Here is a 22,020-nt window from a genome sequence, read left to right as displayed (position 1 = left end):
TATTAATTGGCTATATATATTGGTATTTGCAAAAGACTGTGTACCTATGTAAAGAAAGGTGTGATTTTAAATTTAGTCTGAAACATCAAAACAAATCCAGATCTTATTACAGTGAGATGACTCAGCTATTTAAAAAAATGATTTACAAACAAAAAGAATGAAAAAAAAACCTCTTATAAAAATAACGTTTTTAAACATTCTTTAATAAATCAATTGAGCACAATCTGAGATTACAATACATTTGGACCCATTCATCTCAATGCAATGTTTTTACTTCTCTGGCTCAGAATGTGATTAGAAATCACAGCACAAAATGTTCCATTTATACACAAACCACCAATTTTCTCTTTCTGTAGAAAAATAACACCAGTGTTCCAATATAAAGATATTTTTTATTGTGAAGAATAATGGAATCAGAATCCACAGAATAGTCTAGTACGTTTGAAAAGACCAATTTAGTAGGCAGGACAATAAATACACGTGACATAAATACTTTTTTGTTTCTCAGGTCATTTGTTGTAACACATCCCTGATGATAAGAAATACTACCCTCTACTGGTCATATGGTGTTACTGCATAAAATTACAAAACATGACTCAACAATTTCTACTAGCACGTTGTAATCATCCATCTCACACTCAACCTCAAGAAAATACATTAGGAATGCATTTTATTTTGAAATCGTTACAAAAAACTATACAATATAATTTCACAAAGTTTACAGATGGGACGGTGACATTCTTGGAGTGAGTTCAGTTCAGTCGGCTCTTTTTAAGGTTGGAGGAGTCGGCTCCTCCTTTGCGTTTGCGGGATGGCGTACCAGGGGCGTCTACAGAGGGCGCCTCAGTCAGAAGGTACAGATCGATGGGTGGAGTCGGATCCTGATGGAACAAAAGCAAAGCACCATCAGTGTAAATTTTTAATATAAAATCCAGGACTCAAAAAATTGATCTCCATAGAAAGTCGATGTTCACTTAGAAGCATAAAGCTACGAGGCGCAATTGTAAATTTGCGCATGCTAAAATAAAACTGCAACTTTTCGCAACAAACCACGTTTGTTACTTATTATGATTATTACTTATGTAATTTTTTTAATGTTACTTTTGCCTATATTTACAGCAATGTTTGTGAAATTTGTGATATTTACTGTTCTCATAAAAATATTATGTCAATGTTAAGTCTAAATGTTCAATCTAAATCTTGAATCTAAATGTTCAATGTTACATTTTAAACCTAAATATTAAATCTAAATGTGGAGCGCATTAACTCCGTCTGAATAGACCACGGATAATGCTTGTTCACGTCATTGAGACTTTATTTTGGTACTTCCAATGAATTTGCATTTTAGCTAAATATTTAGTTTCACCCGTGACATTTAGATTTACCATTTAACGTCTATATTTAAATTTAATATTTAGATTTAATATTTAACATTTAGATTTAACATTTAAAACAGATGTATCATTATTTAGCATTTAGATTTAACATTTAAAACAGATGTATCATTATTTAGCGTTTAGATTTAACAATTAAAACAGATGTATCATTATTTAGCATTTAGATTTAACATTTAAAACAGATGTATCATTATTTAGCGTTTAGATTTAACAATTAAAACAGATGTATCATTATTTAGCATTTAGATTTAACATTGACACATTGATGTTTTTTAAATGTGGTTTGTTGCTAAATGTTACAAGAAGTTGCTGTTTATTTTAGCATGCAGAACTTTACAATCTGCACCCCATATAAAGCATCAGTGATAGAGCACAGGGTATGGCACGGCTGTAATGACCTGCATGAGGTAATCTGCGATGTACTCAGGCTTTAAACATGTCACTCCTTGTGACGTGGCTTCTGATAGGTTTACTCTGAAGTCTCCAGGTTTCAGCCGGCTGAATTCTGCAAACAGGTGTGTGGCCTCTTTGTACAAAGATGGAGAAGGACTGGGTAGAACCTACAGGGAACAGATAGGACATGAATGAGTGATCATTTTGTGTGTTTTTGGTGTCATTTTGTGTTATTTGTTGTCGTTTGTCTGTTCTTTTTATTATTCAGTATATTTTTCTCTTATTTTGTGTGTTTTTGTTGTCATTTTTGTGTGTTGTTGGTATTATATAAATTATTCTATCTCAGTGTGTGTGTTTTTGGTATCGTTTGATTGTTTCTTATGACTTTTTGCTGTTTCTCGGTTATTTTTGTGTATTTTGTAGTGATCTTGTGTATTTTCCTCTCATTTATTATGTATGTCTTTGTTGTCGTGTGTGTTGCTGGTAATAGTAGGTATTTTTTCTATCGTAGTGCATGTGTTTTTGGTGTCATTTTGTTGTTGTGTGTTCTTTTTATTATTCAGTAATTTTTCTATTTTGTGTGTTTCTGTTGTCGTTTTGTGAGTCGCTGGTAATATTTAGTATGATGATAATTTTTAACTAAAAATAAACATAAAACCCCATATTTTTTAATGCTTTCATTTGTTAATTTTCTTATCTCTCTCTTGAATTGATTCTAGGGAATCAAAAAACCTGAAAGATGACACTGAATGTGGCTAAAACTACTGTATTTCAAAATAAACCTTTGATCCTCCAGACTGCAGTAACCGCCTGAAGCCCGACTCTCTGTTTTGATCGATGTTCAGCATGACCGTCCATCCACTGAATGCACCCTGAAAATACACCAGTGCATCCTTAGGGAAAATAAATGGCTTACAGTCAATGACGCAGAATAACACTGAGACTGTGTACCTCGTGTTCAGAGCGTCCCTGCAGCACTTTTCTCCAACGCATGGCAGCTAATGCAAGTCTCTTCTGCTGCTGAGTGATGGAGGGCAAAGCGTTCAGGATGGAGCTGCTGCCCCACTCAAACTCATCCTCCTGCAGCACAAACACAAATTAATAAAAATACATACATATCTAAAGTAAGAGTTTAAGAAAAAAATCAATTTGGCGATAGACTGTGAAATTTCAATGCGCGATTATCGTATTGATCCAAAAAAAAGTCCAAATCGATTTTTTTAAATCATGTTTTTTTAACTAAAAAACCATTTAATTGCGCCAACATCTGCAAAGTATGTAAAGGCCTGGTCACTAGGTGTCAGTGAACCACATCAGACCTCGTTAAACTACATCATTCCTCAACACATTTGGAAGTTGATGACACTTTACTTTCATAAAACATACTGGGCTCATGCCAATGCACACTCCTAATTAAAACATTATTTTGCATTTATGTAAAAAATAAATATTGTGCAGCACTAACACACAGTAATCATGAAAAAATGAGCAAAAAAGGAAACCGTTATTTTGAAATCTAGCTTACAAATGTGTACTTTGAACAAGTCTATAAAAAACCCCACCTAATCCAATAAATAAATAAAATTACTACGCAAACCTAGTAAACTACTATTCTAAATATTATGCTACACACACATCAGAGGTGTATTCTTGGTAAAAGTCTGTGTAATGGCAACTGCAGATATAAAAATCCTCTTTAGGAAACCTGAATGAAGCAGCCCACGGATCGACAGGCCTCCAGATACGAGCGGTGGAGAATCCATTTGCCTGCAGCCATCGCTGCGAGATACTTCTCATTACGGAGGGGGCTCCCAACGATGATGTGGGAGCAGCTGGGATCAAAGGACTGCTTGTCCAGGACTACACCACCTACAAAACAATAGCAGAAGAGAAAGAGGGATGTGAGTTATACAACAAGACATAAACAATACAGCGTGAATATAGAGAGAGACACATCCTCAGTCATGTGGGATTCACTCCAATGCCCTTACGGCAGTGACGTGCTGTGCTCTGTGATGTCATGTGATGAAGAAGGGACAGATGGTGCAGAAGGCTCACCCAGCTCCTCTATGAGGTGACTGTAATCAATGCGCTCCTGAGGGCTGAGGGAGGACAGCTGGAACCTGGGCACTCGTTTCTCTTCCTTCTGTTCCTCCTGAGTGAAATAAACATGTATTTTAAATCGTCTGGAGAAGTTTTAGAGGCATCCTTAGCTCCACCCATTCTTGCTGAGTCCAAGAGCAGGATGGGCAGATACACGGATGGTCCTACCTCTGGCTCTGGAGCTACGAGGGGATTGGCCAGTGGAAACGCGATGTTGGGAGCTAGAGGAGTCAGGGCGTCATCGTCGAGCTCCTCAGACGGTGGAGTGATGCTTTTCTGACCCATTTGTTGCTCAATGACTTCACAGGCAGCTGTTAGAGCAGAAATCACAGTGACACAGTCTCAATGGTTTACAGAGAAAACTAATGTTTCTACTTAGAAATGCATTCAAATAGATTGCACTGAATTAGTATGTAGTAGGGCATTGCTGTGAATCTGATGATACAATAGGATTCACAATACTATATATCCCAATATATCCCGATATTAAACAATACGATAAACATCACAATATCAATAATTACAAATTTCACTACAAAATACAAAATGGTATGAAACACAATTTACAACTTTTTAATTCTACAACAGATTCTGATTCTATTTTTTATTTAAAAGTAACCACAACTACATCCATATGAGTACCCAATATGTTTTATGAAAATAAAGTGCAATCAACTTCCAATCTAAAATGTGTTGAGGAATGAGGTAGTTTAACAAGGTCTGATGTAGTTCACTGACACCTAGTGACCGGGCGTTTACGTGCTATGCAGACGTTAGCGCAATTTAATGTTTTTTTCGTTAAAAAACATGATTAAAAAAAGATCGATTTTGAAATTTTTTTGGGATCGATACAATAATTGCGCAGTAAAATATCGCGATATATCGCCATATAGATTCTTTTTCCTTACACTTTTTAGTATTTAGCATACAAAAACTTCAAAAATATTCTCCTGGGATTGTTAGCGGGTCCTTCCTCTTTCAGTTAATATGGAATCATGTTTGTTAATATATTATAAAAATAAGAGGAGGGAGAAACTAATCCGTGTGCTGAAGCAGAGAGACATTAATAAGCTGTAAGAAAGCAGACCTCTAGAAACTTCTGCTAACGTTTTACACACAGCAGTAGCTCCTTCAGATAGACAGCTATAAATGCATGCTTTTTATCATTTAATTTGAGTTCAAAGGGAAATTTGTAGCGCGCTATGCTGGAGGAATGGAAAAAAGTGAATAAAGCTAATGTCAAATTACATATTAAAATAAACTAATGCAGGAATTCTGTTGTTTGGTGAAAATGGAATTATCGGTAACAATTTACTTGATGTTTTATAAATAAGGCTGTCATTATCTGTCATTAGCATGAATAAGGTGTCATGAAGGGCATCATTAAGTGATGTACGCTAAATTATGACACCTTTAAAGCTATGATGACATTTCTTGGGTTAGTTGGAGGGATCTATTGGGGTTAGGTTAACAAATTACACTTAATGACAGCCTTCATGACACCTTATTCATGCTAATGACAAGTGTTATGTCTTAATAATGACAGATTAATGTCAGCCTTATGCATGAAACTTCAAGTAAAGTGTTACGGAATTATCTATCCAATACCAAATAGATGACTTTAAAGTTATATCACATTTAGTGTTTTAGATAAAAAGTTTAAAAGGAAATTTAGAGAAAGTATAAAGATGCCACACAGAGAAAAAATATAATATATGATGAAAACAAAGGAAATTATTTTATTTTCAAATAAAAAAAATTGTTCCTTTTATGAACTTTACAGCTTAAATAGCGACTTGCGAGTTCTTCTTACCCATTTCTACCAGCTCTGAGTCTGTCATGGAGTCTCTGAGCTGAGATTGATGCTCTGATGTGGGAGGAGGAGGAGGAACAAAGGGCTCAGAGTGCTGCGACGGGCTGCCAGGCCACTGTCTGTTATTAGCCAGCTTGGCTCGCTCCTCTCTGGCTGTGGGATCGTCCCAAACTATCTGCTCACTCTGAGATGGCTCAGTGTTAACATCCATAGCTGCTTCTCTGGACACTCTGGAATCAAAATACAAAACACAAGATAGAATATTTGTGGTAAAAACACAATGGCCGTCATTTATCAACCTTGCGTGAAAACTGGCGCAAATCTGAGTGCACATTTAGTCGTACGACAGGACCAACATGTGATTCATTTGTATTTGACCAATGATTGGGAGTTGATATATTCAGCGGCTGAATTCGATCATCATTAAAATGACACGCCCTCTTGTGGAGGCCCCGCCAACTGACCTATAATTCATCACATTACTGATTACGAGGAGTGTGATGATATCTCGATACAGCGATATTTTTTTGCACAATCAATTATCAATATGTTCGCACTCAGTATCGATTTTTTTTTAATTTCCTTTTTTTTTTTTAAAAAAACCTTCTCTGCTTTTACACTAAAATGTGCAGGTAGGTTTTCACAGAAATATTGTCACTGTTTGTTGAAGGAACCAATATATTGTTTACTGGAATATTGCACTATAATGGTGTCACTGGTAAAAAAAAGACCCTATTTTTTGTTTACAGAAAGCACTATTGGAGATACTTATTCATTTACATTGGTATGCTGACATGTATTTACAGAAATGTTGCACTAAAATAGTGTCACTGTTCATAGGACACTTTTTCAATTTATTGTCTTTCAGAGATAGAAAATAAAAATTGTATTTTTTCACTTAATCTTTTTTCTTATGTCATAGATTATCGTAGATTGATTTCTGACCAATATATTGATAATCAATATTGTCATATTGTGATAATCGTTATCGTGAGCTTTGTATCGTGTATCATATTGCGAAGTAGCCAGAGGTTCCCACCCCTCCTGATTACTGCAGCGCATTTGTAAAAGTTTAAGGAACTATTTACATTTAAAAGCATGAGTGAGGTCCTATTTCCTTCGTACAGCTCCCAGTGATGCGCTGCGTACCGTGCGCGCGCGTGTGTGTGTGTGTGTGTGAACCTATGCGCTCTTGCTCGATAGCAGAATTTAGCAGCGGTGTTATACAGTATTCTGTGAAAGGAAAAACCAAAAAAGTGGTATCAGTAATAACGTGGGCTTTTTTTTTAAATTTAATTTTACTTTGTTTCATTTGTTTTAATAATCCATTTAGATCTGTTCTGAATGATTATGCTTCAATGACAGCTGAAGGTTGTTAAAAGGTCCAGTATTATGCCATTTTTCACCCAACAACATAGCATTTGAGGTTTTTCTCAAACTTGTCTGTTTTCCAGAGTTTAAGCCCTGTGAAAAGTGACTTTCTGAGCAGTTCTAAAAACAGGATGTTTTGGGGCCTATTTATGCTTATTCATGAGTAGGTGTATCTGTAGACGTGTGCGCGACGTGTGGCAGCAGCAGCAACAGAGTCAATCAGCTGAGTCAGCTGCTTCAAACACTCACCGGAGCTGCTATGATGTTTCTTCTCCTCTCTACTACTTATTACAGAAATAGTGCCATCAAGGTAATAGTCCACTGTTTTGTCCAACCGAGTCAGATCAAGTCAAAGGAGATACGAGGCGATATAACGGGTACTAAAAATGGAACTGCTCAGGTGCCCACTGCTCCTCAGGGAGGGGTTAAAAGCAGAGAACACATTTTGAGAATGTAGCTTTTAATATATGACAATAAAGTATAATATATATTCTATATTAAACCGCAGTGTTTTATTTATTTAGCTGTGAGATATTTTGAGAGGGAGGAGCTCACATTCTTGTAGGGTAGGAGGAGCCAGGAATGTCAGGATTAGGAGTTTCCGCAAAGTAGCGGCAAGAAGCAAAAAAAATGCAACTCGCCCGTTTGGAGCCGACTTTTACAAAACAAGGGAGGGAAGAAAGAGAACTTTTGCAACTTTGACCCTCTGAATGAGGGTAAAGGGATGTATATCACTGTCGCAAAACCATTATGAAGTGAATTTTTCATAATACTGCCTCTTTAATACTTTATTTTCAGTCTCAGATTTAGCTGTGCTACAGTTCAAATCCACACATTCAGATTTGCGTACAAGAGCTCAGACCTGACGGGAGATCTGCTCGTAGCGTACGATCACGTTAAAATTGATAAATACCAAATCTTGCGTGAATATGGTCGAAAGCATGTCGCACGCTTAGATCTGAACGTAAGAACGTTTGATAAATGAGGACCAAGATGTTGCAAATCTTCGCGTTCTAAGTGAAATTGAGGCTTGGGAAGTTCAAAGGATATTTTACAGATTTCTTACCTCAGAGCTTCCAAGGTTCGCCGGTTTCCAATGCGTCCGACTCGGCTCCCATCAGGTGTTCGGGGGTTTGAGTCGGCCCCTCCTCCTCCCATCGTCCTCAGCCTGACTGAGGTACGTCTTCCTGTCGTCAACGTAGTGGCTGACATGATCTCCTGCAGCTGTCTTTGCAGGTTCTCTCTCATTTCTAGAGTCTCTGAAATTTCTTTAAAAAACCACCACATGTATCACAACTTATGTAAATCACATGCCGATCTTTGAAACACTCACTTTTACTTTCGGAGGGATCGTTTGCCTCCTCATCCACACTTCCATCACTTATACGCCGTGAAGTGGTGCCTTCCTCTGTGATAACATGCTGTGACTAAAAGTAGGAACAATAAACATTATGAGTTTTAGAATCACATTAAAAGTAACAAATAGTAACTTTGTACCTCTGAAGCAGGTCTGCCTTGCGTTCGCGTACTCGGTGGCGACCTCTGAGTATCACTGGGGACTTGGCTCATATTTAGGCTCATTTTGGGGTTGTACGTGAAAGGATAGAGATACTCTGGGACGTGCCTCTGCTCCTCAGCGCACTGTAAGACCACAGACACAGCACACACATGCCTGGTAAAGCTTTAGCAGAAATAGAGAGAAAGTATGAGAAGGTATGAACCCAAAGGCTACAAAAATAAACAAGAGATTTCTTAAAAAGATGTCAAATTCTCTTAAAAAATGAAATAAAAATCTGAATCCTGCTTTTTTAAGCTATGTTGAACACATGAAAAGCCATCATTTTTCAACAAAATTCAGGGACAGAAATACTAAGTAGCCTTTGATTCCTTACACTAAAAACCTGCGGAACAATCTGTAACAGATTGATTTGATGAATTTTAATGTTTAGTTAAACGCTGTGATGGACTCCAGCAACCCTTTAATAGTCAGGAATCAGTAGTATAAGATTAGATGATATGAGCCACACTGTTGGTGATTCGACGCATTTAAATTGTGTTATTAACTGTTCTAGTTTTCAAATGGCTGTGAGCAAATTGTGGAAAATGTTAAAATGCTTCAAATGATTTAATAGAAATATTGTGTAGTTTGAACCTCAGTTTAAAACTATTTAAAAAAGCCAAAATGTGCATCTCAGAAACCCCAAGTCGGAAGCAGCAAAAAAGGCAAATCAAAATAATAAAATAATATATAATTTATAACATAAATATAAAGAAATATCAAACATTGTGCTTTGAAAGAAAGAAACGCCAATTATTTGCTACTTTTTCTCAGAATTCTTCTCAATTTTTAAAGTACAACATCTCATTCTTTATTTTCCCAGGAAAAACCCTACGACTCAATAAAAACGAGTCTGCAATCCACTTTTGGGTCCAAACCCACAAACGCATGCATTAAAGGATAAAGCTAGACATTGTTGTTTATATTGTTTATTAAGGCGAACTGTCAAAAACCTTGGAGGAAACGTACCGCTTGAAGCCAATACTGGGAGATCACATGCAGCCCTCTTTCCTTCACTCCTTTGTATTCCCGTGTGTTGTCGCCAACTCGACCCTGATAGATGTAGTGTGTCACTGTATCATCACACACCCACCTAAACACATGATGAGACGAGAAGTAGGTTTCCTTTTACTAAGTTCATAAAAAACACCTGTATGCACTAAACAAAGCAGAAAATATTCCACAAGGCATTTTTTTTTTTTACTGAACTGAAAGTAGTGGCTCAACCTCTGAAATACACAATAAAGTATTTATTTTGGAAACCAAGGAGATCATGTGATGTTTACCTGAATTCAGCTCCGAGAGATGCAGCAATAGCATTCAGTTCACTTTGCATTTTGCTCAGTTTCTTTCCCACACAAATGACAAGACCAGTGAGAGGACCAGCTTCTTTCTCTGGAGCCTTCAACACAACAACTTGTATCAATGAGTCATTATAACACAATTGAGAAATGGTTCATATGTTTTAGAATGAGAAATAATGACTCCCTAGATTGTTGTGTAATTGTTCACCTCTTTCTCAGAAGGCTTTGTAGACTGGGGGCTGCCAGAGATCGCTTCTGTGTCCATGACGGTGTTACGAGTACTGTTGGCGAGAGCTACCTTCATCTTCCTGTTGATGAGTTCTGTAAGAGGAGTCTCCACCTGAACCTTTGCTTTGGATTTTCCAACTGGAGTTTCCAAAGCCTCCAGTGCTTCCTAAATGCAACAGAATATGGACTGATTAAATTTACATTATTCGTAGGTCGGATTTACTGTTTTCTATGGAATAAAGCCGGATATATGCTACTGGGTCAGGTCAACACGGTCCATAATTGATTGGTCCGCCCAAAACCTCAACCCCGGTCACTACCATTTCCAGTCAACCCCGCCATGTTTCAACTCCTTGCGGAGTGATACGAGAGTTCATGGATTGAGTAAAAGAGAGAACCAAGACGAACATAAAGTGCCAGTTTTATTATTTCCTTTCATGGCTGCAGCACACCTGAAGAACTGCCAAATGGAATCCAATCACAGACAAAAGGTGTGTGTTTACTGTTATTGCTACTGCCTCGTCTCTGTACCTACAGTGTGTGTGTGTGTGTGTGTTTTATTAACATCAAACAATGACCAACATGATGCAGAGGCTGCCAAAGGAGTAGACATGACTGTATGTTTAAAGTCTACAGTTATATACACTTTTATACTTTGTTTGCATGTTGCACATGTTTACATTGAAGAATAAATTCCACGTTCTGAAACTGTTGTGTTCATGTTTGTGTCCAAAAATACCCACATGATTAGGTAGGGCAGTAACAATATCAAAATAAATTGCATTTCAAGATGCTTAAAAACATTGTTAACTGTGACCGGAAGATAAACGGGGCTTTTTAATGCTCCTCTGAAACCTCACACACACAGCGTAGGTCCTGACACAGTAGCATATATCAGGCTTAAGGAGTCAGAAATCCTTACCTTCACATTAAAGGAGGGTCTGAACAGCTGATCCCTGCTGAGGAAGCGAGACGGCGTGTCCAGCTGAAAGGTGGCCTCTTTCTGAAGCTGGTTCCTCCTGCCGCTCTCCTGGTTCTGTTTGGGTGTAGCTGTATCTTCTTTGGGGTTCATTTTGTCCAATACAGAGCGAAAGAGCTTGCTCTTAAATCGTCCCAAGTCCAGGGGTGTAACAGCTTTACCGTTCTGAAAACCTGGCAAAGGAATCTCTGGAGACAATGGAGCTGGTGGAGGCATAGAAGGCTTCTGGGAACCGTCGACAAAACTCTCTTCATCTCTGTCTGTATGAAAAGCAGATTATTCTCACTCTATGATTTACAAAGTGTATGGAATGATGCTGGAAATAAACTCACATTGGAGTCGCACCAAGAGCTAACCTAACCACTACAGCAGACATGGGCTCGTCTGTAACGGTCGCATTTACAGACCATGGAGTCACCGCTAGCTTATCAATCTACGGGAAGAGATTTGTTGCCTTTCTAACAAGCGTTAACCTAACCTCTAGGAACAAAGCCCTAAACCATGCAGGCTGACCTGCTAATACTGTATTGTGTTTTTCTGCAGTCTGCGCCTTCTCTCTCTTTCCTATCGAGTCAATCACCAGTGACGGGCTTCGAGTGTGGGCTCGTGCACACGAGGGGTCGAGAACGAGCAGGGAAAGAGACGTGATTGGTTAAAAAAAAACAAACATATTTTTTCATTGGTCGAGGTTTTTACAGGTTCATAGCTGCTACAGATGACAGATTTTCTTTGTTTCTTAATTTCTGTCAGGACATGAAGAAAATTTCAACCAAAAACTTTAAAAGTGTATCTGGAGATAATCACCTACCCTACCTTTAAGTCAGTCACTGCATGCTTTCATCCCAGTTACAAACTCTGGGTGGAGCAGCCCTGAAATGTGGGCGTTCCCATTGAAATCTGGCCTTACGCACAATCTCCCGTCTGATTAAATTATTTTCCTCTTACGCGCTTCTGGACCTGGAATAAGTGCAGCGCCCCGATAAGGTGAAACATTATATTGCATTAGAAATATGGACTATCCAAACTGACACCCACAATGTCATATGTTCACATTCAACAGTTCTAGATGAACAAAATGTGTTCCCTTTAATTACATTGTATCCTTGCCATCCTCTCTTTTTACCGTAGGGCGGTGGGTGATGCGTCGTGGAGCTGATCAGTCGTGATCACCTGAGTTGCGCCTCAGCTGCTGCTGCTCGATAAATGAAACTCTGACAGACGTCAGACTTCTGTCCACGTTGGTCACAGTGATGTCCAACTATTTTCATACTATGTCCAACGTAAAGCCACAGTTTGATCCACTACAGAGTAAATAAGTGAAACTGTTATATGCGGAGGTTGGTGAAATGCACATGAGAGGATGGACCAGAAACTGTTTCCACACATATTTAAATAAGGCTCAGCTTCAGTTCAGACTCGCTTTTCATCAATAAAGATCGAGTGACTGACTTCTTCTTACCACTGGATCTTCAGCTTATTTGCTCTATGAAAACATTATTAAAAAAATGTGTTTCACTGATTGGATCCAAAAAAAAAAGCTGATTTTTACTTCATGGTATCAGTTTACCTCCGAGTGCCTCCAATATGGCTGGGTCACTGTCCAGAACGTGACATCTAGGTGAAAACCCTCTTTTGTCAAAACAAAGCAGTGTCTTTATAATTATATCACGTGTGAGGAAAATTACCATAATGACATGATACTGGCTGTAAAGAGCAACTCCTTAGCTTTCAGAAACTGGTGGAATTCAATTTAATTTATGCTTAATATTCAAGTCCAAGTCGAGGTCAATGTGTCTAACCTGGTGTGGGGGGGAGGTCGACCAGAAATCTCTCCTCTGCTGCTCTCTTCCCAGTTCGAGCCGACTCCAGGATCCAGTGCATGGTCACAGCAGGGAGCCCCCACTTCTTGGCTGCCTTGTACTTGGTGCCGTCGGGGCTCTGGAGCACCAGGTGGCTGCTGGCCAGCATGCCTTTCTTCTGGTTGGCTAGACGCACAAAGTAGTCCTGGACACTGTGACGTGGAGGGCAGACTTAGATTTAAAAAGAGCATTAGAAAATAGCAGCCAGCAATAAATATCTATGATCGACAATATTCCATGTTTCACTATAAACCACATTAATAAAAGTCACACAACAGAAGCATTTATCTCAAAGCGTAAGAGCTTACAGTTAATACATATTTTCAATACAAGAAAAAAATGGTACCATTTTGGATGTGAAACGAATAGATGTTAAAATAGACGTCATGTCAATCAGTTTCTCAGAAAACAGCCATCCCTTCCTTTCTCACTCATTTTTCTTGGAGAGAACTCTACATTCATTTTCAATGAACTTGAAGAATGTGCTGTATCTATCTTATTACCTTGAACATTGTAGGGGTGATTCACTGTAATTAATGAGGTGAGCAAGTGGATGTTTCATTATTACCTCCGCCAAGGAGCCAATACTTTCACCGGTATTTATCTGCTTGTTTTTTTGTCTGTTAAGCAGTACTACGTCAAAAGTGCTTCATAAATTTTGACAAAAATTTAACCCAAGATAAACTTTACACCATGGAAGATTTCATTACATTTTGAAAGCGACTCGGATCAATATAGTGATTGTGCTGAAGTTTGAAAGATCTAAGAATCCCTATCTGTCATCAATTGCAAAAAATAATTGATCTTTCATAAAGACCCCGATTGGTTCCACTGAATTTTATTTGGATTAAATCTGGATTGCACAAATTATCGTGATTTTTTTTAAAACAGGGGTACACATGCATTTGAACCTATTGTATCGTTACTAATAGGGATATACATTTTTACAAGCCTTTAAAGTGTGAATGATCCGGATAACTGCAAACATCTGGCAAAGAAGATATTTGGCTCTGATCACAATTACAGTTTTTAATCTTTTGTTGAAAATGAAAGCAGAGTTCTTCACTTCTTTTCAGAAAAATAGGTTAAATACACTTTTTGGCGGCTTCTGTGGATGATGATGATAATGAAACTACTTTATATGGGGCAATCTGTACTGCTATATATATATATGTCTATATTGTTGCCAATGTGTTTAAGTCATGCAGGCTTTATAGTCCGAGTCTTACTTTGCCCCGAGGTGTTTGGCGAGCTCCACCAAAGACTCCCTTTCTGCTCCGGTGAACTGACTGACTGAGAGGACGCAGTCTTGGAGAGGAAAACATCCATCCATCACAAGAACTGGGGTGAACAATGGGTTGGAGGACAGCTGCAGAACACACTCCCGCTCTACACACATCGCCTGAAGAGGAATATTTGAAATGAATCAACAAAATTAAAAACCAAACAAAAAAACCAACAACATTCCATTCTAATTTCAGATGCTTCCTGATGATCTTACCAGCCAGGTATCAGTGACCACCTCATCGACTGTAGCTTCCACTAAGCAGCCCAACAGCGGCACCACAGCATAATCCGCCACGATCCGTGTACGGCCAATCAGCACTCTGCCCCCGTGCTCCGTCACCAGAACGGAGAGCTGTGCCTCAGCCTCGGTACCGAAGCCCAAAAGAAGGAAATACTTTCCCACAAATAAGCCAGCTTCAGTACCGTCCTGTGGAGCTGAATCCAGCTCTGTTCCTAGAGTGGGATCTGGCTGACAGGGATCAACCTGATACTCAGCAGCAGCTTGGATATCAACTGGTGAAAAAAGGAACTAGATGAAGATTTTAAAATCCAGGAGGTTCCATTTCAATTACCCAGACACTTACTGACTGTTGGGTCATCATCCATGTACTGGGACAGTAAATCATCATCAGCTTTCTGTAGCCTGGGTGTGCTGGGGCTGCCTACAGATGGAGCGTCTGACAGTCGAGAAGTTAGAGTGCGGCGGGTGGGCCCGGACACAGCAGGTGGAGTGGGAGGCAGACAGTCAGGGTGGAGGTATTCTGCTTCAGGGAGGATTCTGCCTTTGGAGAAGCTGTCCAGCAGCCACTGTACGGTCACTACATGAGGTCTGGAGACAGAAAAATCCACTAGTCAACACACATGACCGTACATACAATTAGATCAACACATAACTAACTATAATAAACTCGTACAGGGACATTTTTAATCCGTTGAAAATTCAGCGTTGGAATAAACAATATTCCTGACTTATTAGTTACTTTATCATCACCAGAACAAGCAGCATATTGCATTCAAACGTAATACACACAGTGCTGGTAAAACCCCATTTCAGCTGTTGGATATCATAAAATATCTTAGTAAATATTATATTATGCGTAAAAGAAATACTGCTGTTTGATTTCTACTGCAGTCTGGGTTGGGCTCAAGTATAATTGCAATTGCGTAAATGATAACTAATTACAATTATGACATAATTATATTTGTAATTGCAGGCTCAGTAATTGTGATTAATTGTAATTGTGAACATAATTTTAATTGACTTTCAGGGGAAAAATAACAATTGTAATTTTAATCGTAATTGGAAAAGATGGCGAATTATCATGGATAATTGAAGATATAATTGTAATTGAAAAATGTAATTGTCCCCAACCCTGACTCCGGTACCTATAAATAAAAATGCATAAAGTACTGCTTTTTTCTTCAATTCAATGAATAAACAGCAATAAAAATAGCAAAGGATTGTTATGTAAAATACTACATTTCCATTTTCTATTTAGGTATGTTATATATATTTTAAACACTTTTTAAACACAATATTTTTAGCATAAAAATGGTCAAAAATAAACCTAGTGTGATGGTGAAATACCTCAAACATACACACTGTATTACATGATCAACCAATATATAATTTAGCGATAAGTACGGTAAAATATGAAGAGATTGTTCTCCGAGGTACCTGTGAGTTGCTTTGGTGAGAAAATTCTTCACATCCTGGTCCTCTTGTCCCATAATCACATGAGTCAGCTCCTCACTGGTCTGGTTGAAGCGAAGACCTCCTGCAGCATTCACAAGTCGCCGCAACTTTTCCAACTTCTTCTCCGACAGGCCGCACAAATACAGCTGCCCAAAAATAAACATAAATAAAATAAAGCTTGTAATGAAAGGAAAGAGTACAGTGAATTAAAAGCTTATTCACACACCTTACAACCATCTAAAATATCATCAGCAGGGCACACAATGAGATCCAGGCTATCGATGGGGTCTGGGATCTCTAGGCGACTGATGGTGCCGTTGGTGACGACCGTGTCATTTATCGTCACACTGGCGTTGACGGAAATATTGCTCAAGCCCAACAGAGAGGAGCCATCTGGAGATAAAACAATGTTTCATGTACCGTGACTGAAACACTGGAAAGTTAAAATTAGGAAAAAACTGCTTAAATGAGTTGATGCATCCTTTATTATTAATCATCATTATTATTATGCCCACCAGTGTCTGCAGCATCCGGTGGAAAAATCAGCTAAAAAAACTGTGAACTAAAGTGATCATTACACACTAAACTAAAAGATAGCACTGTGTGGCGTGTTTATTGTAAAGCAGTTTATACATTTCATAGTAGGGTCTATTTAACACAGAGGACTTATCAAGGAGTAACCACAAGTTAGGTTTATTATTTATCTTTGCTAAACACTTTTATTCTTAATTTAGGCAGATAAACCTGCCAATTAGGGTCTAAAACCATACGTTTTTAACTCCATATGAAACTAAAGTGACCATGAGTAAAATTCACATGATATATGAAAATCAATAAAAATGGAAACAGACAAATGGAAACTAATTGCATAAATATGAATAATCACAGAAATAAATATTACTTACAAAATACAGTAATGTTCTGTTATTTTGCTTTTTATTCAAGGAAGTTGTATTTTTTGTACAATTTACCTGATTTTGTTTTACTTTTTAAGTAAAATATGAAAATATTAAATGTTATTGTTTATTGTTGAACTTTAATTTGGATATAAATGCACTATTTACTGAAACACTGTGGTTGTGTTTGTTTAAACAATATTGCTTATTCGGCCTTTATTGAAGTAATGCCTTTTAAAGGATTCTGTGAGTTTATTTACTTTGATTCTTTTTTGTGGAACAAATACAGGAAGCATAAAGGCTGCAAAAAGTATGATTTATTCTATATGATTAATCGATTAAAAACAATGTGTAAAAATAATCAACTACTGAAATAATTGTTTAGTTTACTGCAGTCCTAGTTAAAACAAGGGGCTCTAAATAAGGCCAGGTGTGGGAACAGTGTGTGGCTTACCCTCTTTTTTGCTGCTCCCAGTCGGGGTGGAAGTGTGTGGTTTGGTGCTTTTAGATGTGTTCTGCTTCACGGTGTACCTGCTCTCATCCTGACAGAAGCCCTTCTCTATGCTGTCAAAGAGCCAGTGGAGAGAGACACAATACACGTTCCACTTCCGAGCACACTCGTATTTCTGACCTGCCAACAATACAGACCATCCATTGTTTGTAAAATCAAAACTTATGAAGTTTAAATATATTGTATATGATAAAATAACACAGATAAAGTTAAAAAGCAAAAATAAATGCTCTTCCAGAAGGCATTCAAAAATACTTCTCACTACAGACCAACAAAATACACCCTAAGAGATCAACTTACAGTAGGTTTATTTTACCAAAAATAAGATTAGATGTAAAACAAAGATGTCCGTCTGTTCTAGGGGTTAAATTGTGGAATAATGTTGATAAAGAAATAAAAATGGGCGACACATTTTTTATTTTCAAAAAGAAAATGTCACAATATATATTTTAGAAAGTTATGTGAAGCAGTAGATTCATGTTTGTGTCCTTTTTCAAAATTTGTATATAAAATAAAGTACATGTATATATATATATATGTATAATGACTCTACTGGTGCTACTCGTTTCTTGTGATCAACTTCCGTGTGTCGACGGCTGCTGTTAGCGGCAAGCAGTATTATAACGCACAAAATAAACATTTTTACTGCTCAAAAAGGCTACTGTATGTAAGTGTTTTTCAAAAGTGTCAAATCGTAGAAGTTCTAACATCTATTGTTCCTCACACCAGCCTCACAGTCGATAGTCAGTCACCAGGTTATATGGATACTATTTGGAACAACACCATAAAACAAAATTACAGCGTGAGCAGCTTTTTATGAGCTAAAACATCCACAGACAACATGGAAACAGTAGCAGGACCAGAAAATTGATTAAGTAAATCCTAAACAGTCCTATTGTTTGAGGAGACCTGGTCCAGGACCTGTGGAGGGAACCGAGGTGCAGCGGACTTCAGGTCTTGCTCTAATTTCCCCGTAAATATCCAAATATCTCTAAAATTTGTTTTAAAACAGAAAAAAACGCTGCTTGTCTGGTTTTTGATATTTGTGTATTTCTGTTTTGGTTTAAGTCCGTAAAACAAAATAACCACACGGTTTATTTGCTATATTGATTTGGTTTTAAAATGAAATAATCAAAGAACGAAGGGTACATGGTTTTTGGGCATGTAGGCATTTTTGCTTCAGTCTGTTTCAGTCTTATTACATATTTTCAAATTGTGATTTATGTTTGAATATGTTTTTGAGAGACTGAAACAAAAAGGAAGGAAAACTATTTTAGCATATTCATCAACAAATACCAAACACAATGTCTTTGTGTGTTTTTTTTTTAACTACACAAAAATATTGGCACAGATCCTAATAATTGCTGATGGCTTACCAGTGGGTTCACTGACTATGAGGTGTGTGCACTCGTTCATTTTCAGTTGGCCAGTGTAGTTGCCTCCGTGTTGCTCACAGAGCCGTTGGACCTCTTTGCGCTCTGTGCTGGAAAGGCCTGTGACACAAACCGTACAACCACGCAGGACAGGACACAGATAGCTGTCCATGGGAAGCTCTGTGTACCTGAAAAGACTAGAAATATACAACAACACACCAATGAAAATGGTTTTAGTTACAGTCAGCAGCACTTATTCCTGGAATATTAGCATCAGTCGGGACACAAACCTATCCTGGGATTTTTCCCAGCAGACTTTGACCCACGAGGGCAGCAGGATGGGTTTACCCAGGCTGGCAGCAACCAGGTATTTTTTGCTGCCCACCTCTCCAGCCACCAGGTGTGTGACGGACACATTAAGATCAAGGTAGACCCGTCCCCCCATTAGCTGCACCAGGTCCATTACCTCTACCTGTGGAGGAAATCCAGTACACACATCATCCACACTGTAGGGTGAACTGCAGGGTTGGGGTCAATTACATTTTTCAGTTACAATTACGGTTTCAATTACAATTCAATTATGACTACAGTGACCATCATCTTTTCCAATTACAATTGCAATGATTTTATATCCTCAGAAAATCTATTTCAATTATGTTCTCAATTACTAAAGTTCAATTAAAATTAATCAATTACTGAGCCTGAAAAAATAACCTAAGAAAAGTTAACTTTTGTGTCAGATTTTCTTCTCTAAAAGTGACAATAATGGTTCAACATATAGAACATTTGGTTTAAAAACACGAGACGTAGGTGGGAAAAGTGGTGAAATGGGTTAAGAAATGCCGGAAAGTGAAAAAAAAAAAACTGCAGAAAAAGCATTGAAATTTGATGGAGGAGTGGCAGAAATGGCAAGTTTGGTGTAGTTGCAGAAAAAGAGTAAAAAAAGCAAAAATTTGCACAAAAAGTTCAAAACATATTCTTAGTTTCTTGAAGGCATCTGGTGACCCCTTCCTAGTGTCTTACGACCTCAAATGGGGTCCCGATCCCAAGGTTGAGCACAACTGCAATAAAATACTCCGTCAAATATTCATCAATTTTCCAATCCAGATTATTTCAAGTTAAAAAAAGATAATTTGGTTGCGGATCCTTTTACTTCAACATGATTCACTTCATGTTCAAGGTTTGTAAAGCATTCATAGCAAAGATGCATTCATAGCAGTTTCAACTGCTAAATCACATCCTCTCAACTAAAAGTGAATGAGTTCCAATCCAAGTTTCTAACCTTTCTACGTGAATTTTGGTAGGTTAAATAAAAATATACACCGCTTTCATATTGGTGGAAACTGTTAGGTCTGTGATGTGTCCCTATGTCTTATTAGTGGACAGGAACTGTTTCTTGCAGTGGCACAAATCATTTGTGACATTTGATTGTGAGGTTTTGTTAAAAGTTGTATTAGATGATTTGCTAAAAATGCCATATACAATAACTTGTACATGTTTTTGATAATTACACTTTATATTTGCATTCTCATTTATCAAATCGATTCGTTAAACATATTTGTGGTTTTCACAGTACAAAGATCCATTTTTCTGTATTCAAATTTGGTGTTTTTTTTTTTTTGTTTAATAATTTTAAGTCCATTTTGTTTATACATTATGTCAAAACTAACAGTAAATTCATAATGTTGACGTTGTGCTGATATAAAATTATACCAAACAAGGAAAGCTGAACAGTTTTTTATGATGGGATATAAAGGTAAAATCAAAAGTAGTCAAAAACAGCCAGTTATATCAAAAATAAAGTAAAACATGTTGCTGCGTGAATGCTATGCTTGAAATAGAATGCATCACTTTATTTTCTAAATATATAACAATGATATTAGTTTGATATCATTAGAGTGCTGAATTAAATTACCAAGAATTACTAAGATTGTGTGAACTCACTCGTTTTGCTTTGTCCAGGCTCGTGCATGAAACTGTAACGTCAGCCATGGCCATGTTGAAGATGGGTTTCTCTGCTTTAGGGACACATCGCTGCTGCTGCAGACAGTATAACACTACCAACGGACTAACCACTCTGCATCCAAGCTGCAAAACAAATAGAGGATTACCACAAAACTCTCTCCATTGCTATCAATGTTTTCTTATATATTGTGGGTATAATTATTGCAGACAAAGTGCATAGTTTTAAAAGGGGAATTTAAAATGTTTGCCAGAAGATGTGCAGGAAAAACAGGTATTATCTCCATTTTAAATGTCCCTTAATATTATTAAAGGTTCCATAAATAGGACAGTGCTCACCAATAACATTTATGGAATTAACACCACATTCACAATGTCATGGACACTCTCTGTGTAAAACAGGCCATTGTTATAAATATGAATAATGATACCTGTTTGCAATGTAGAAAAGCTGGGGTGGTGAAGCTGCTAAACACAAACAGAGATTTGTCCTTTTGGTCTAATTGCAGAACATCCTCTTCTTTTATGGTTTTCAAATACTTTTCAGACTGCAGCTCCAAGATCGCCTGTATGAACACATAACATGTTAAGAGTTAAAGAAACCCAAGAAATCAAAGTGCCAATGACAAATAAAGAGCATGGGACAGGTGGATCACCTCGTAGGCTTTCACAGCATACTCTGTTTTTCGTCCTTTGTCCTCCACAAACTTGACAATGAAGTCTTCTTTATTTCCTTTGGACATGGTGAACCTCACCTGTATCAGTCAGAAGAAAAACAGCTCGAATCGTCAGACTGGGCTGATGTAAGAGCAGAAAAATGCAAAGCAGTCCGTGTAAACAAAGTAAAACTTCAAACCCATACCATTAGCCAGTCACTAAGTTAGCTTAAAGCACTTTAACTGGGAATCTCTTACCTTCTCCGCTGCTGGCACACCAGTCAGAGGCAACTGGAATATCCCAATGTAAACTGGAAACAACCCCACTTTATTATTTCACATTTACACCAGAAATGTCTTCATTTAGAGGGTTAAATAACATATAAATAAACACAAATGACACTGACATAGAGGTGGGTTCACTCATAGAGACGAAGCTCCGTGTTATTGTTAGTGTTCGCGCTCTTTGCGCAGTTTCCGGTCCTGCTACTTCTTCTTCTTCTGTGGTTATTGTGGCGGTTGGCATACGACAACTGGTGCATTACCGCCACCAACTGGTGTGGAGGCTGGATCTCGCGTCTTATTCAACAATAACAACAAAAAAAAAACCTTTTCATCAATAGCTGAAATAGAA

At 37.7% G+C, this 22,020-nt stretch overlaps 1 protein-coding gene across 2 annotated transcripts; it reads right to left on the bottom strand.

Annotated features, from left to right (window-relative positions):
- Positions 1 to 283: 283 nt before the first annotated feature.
- Positions 284 to 21,885, bottom strand: topbp1 (DNA topoisomerase II binding protein 1). Of its 2 annotated transcripts, none has more exons than XM_028434953.1 (29): positions 21,794 to 21,885; positions 21,645 to 21,697; positions 21,387 to 21,485; positions 21,162 to 21,296; positions 20,713 to 20,856; positions 19,059 to 19,240; positions 18,772 to 18,965; positions 17,339 to 17,515; positions 16,215 to 16,381; positions 15,971 to 16,134; positions 14,877 to 15,121; positions 14,507 to 14,805; positions 14,235 to 14,407; positions 12,946 to 13,157; positions 11,090 to 11,406; positions 10,148 to 10,333; positions 9,922 to 10,037; positions 9,605 to 9,728; positions 8,575 to 8,718; positions 8,411 to 8,504; positions 8,144 to 8,345; positions 5,707 to 5,936; positions 4,062 to 4,204; positions 3,849 to 3,945; positions 3,496 to 3,659; positions 2,742 to 2,870; positions 2,573 to 2,662; positions 1,796 to 1,957; positions 284 to 881 (listed from the first exon to the last, which is right to left on the bottom strand). In XM_028434953.1, exons 3-29 carry the CDS (start codon positions 21,471 to 21,473, stop codon positions 753 to 755), a joined length of 4,506 nt encoding a protein of 1,501 aa, XP_028290754.1. In that variant the 5' UTR covers positions 21,474 to 21,485; positions 21,645 to 21,697; positions 21,794 to 21,885; the 3' UTR covers positions 284 to 752. The 2 variants fall into 2 exon arrangements, with proteins under 2 accessions (XP_028290754.1, XP_028290755.1); XM_028434954.1 differs by having other exon boundaries at positions 21,387 to 21,528; positions 21,794 to 21,822.
- Positions 21,886 to 22,020: the final 135 nt, after the last annotated feature.

This window comes from Gouania willdenowi, chromosome 20 (genome assembly GCF_900634775.1).
Source record: "Gouania willdenowi chromosome 20, fGouWil2.1, whole genome shotgun sequence".
Taxonomy (NCBI): domain Eukaryota; kingdom Metazoa; phylum Chordata; class Actinopteri; order Blenniiformes; family Gobiesocidae; genus Gouania; species Gouania willdenowi.
This window is presented reverse-complemented; position numbering and strand designations above follow the sequence as displayed.

Excerpts from the sequence above, each read along its gene's own strand:
- topbp1 (XM_028434953.1), bottom strand. The coding sequence starts at position 21,473 with ATGTCCAAAGGAAATAAAGAAGACTTCATTGTCAAGTTTGTGGAGGAC. Across the intron at positions 17,516-18,771 it reads CATAGTCAGTGAACCCACTG|GTCAGAAATACGAGTGTGCT; the intron begins GTAAGCCATCAG and ends TATTGTTGGCAG. Across the intron at positions 8,505-8,574 it reads AAGGCAGACCTGCTTCAGAG|TCACAGCATGTTATCACAGA; the intron begins GTACAAAGTTAC and ends TCCTACTTTTAG.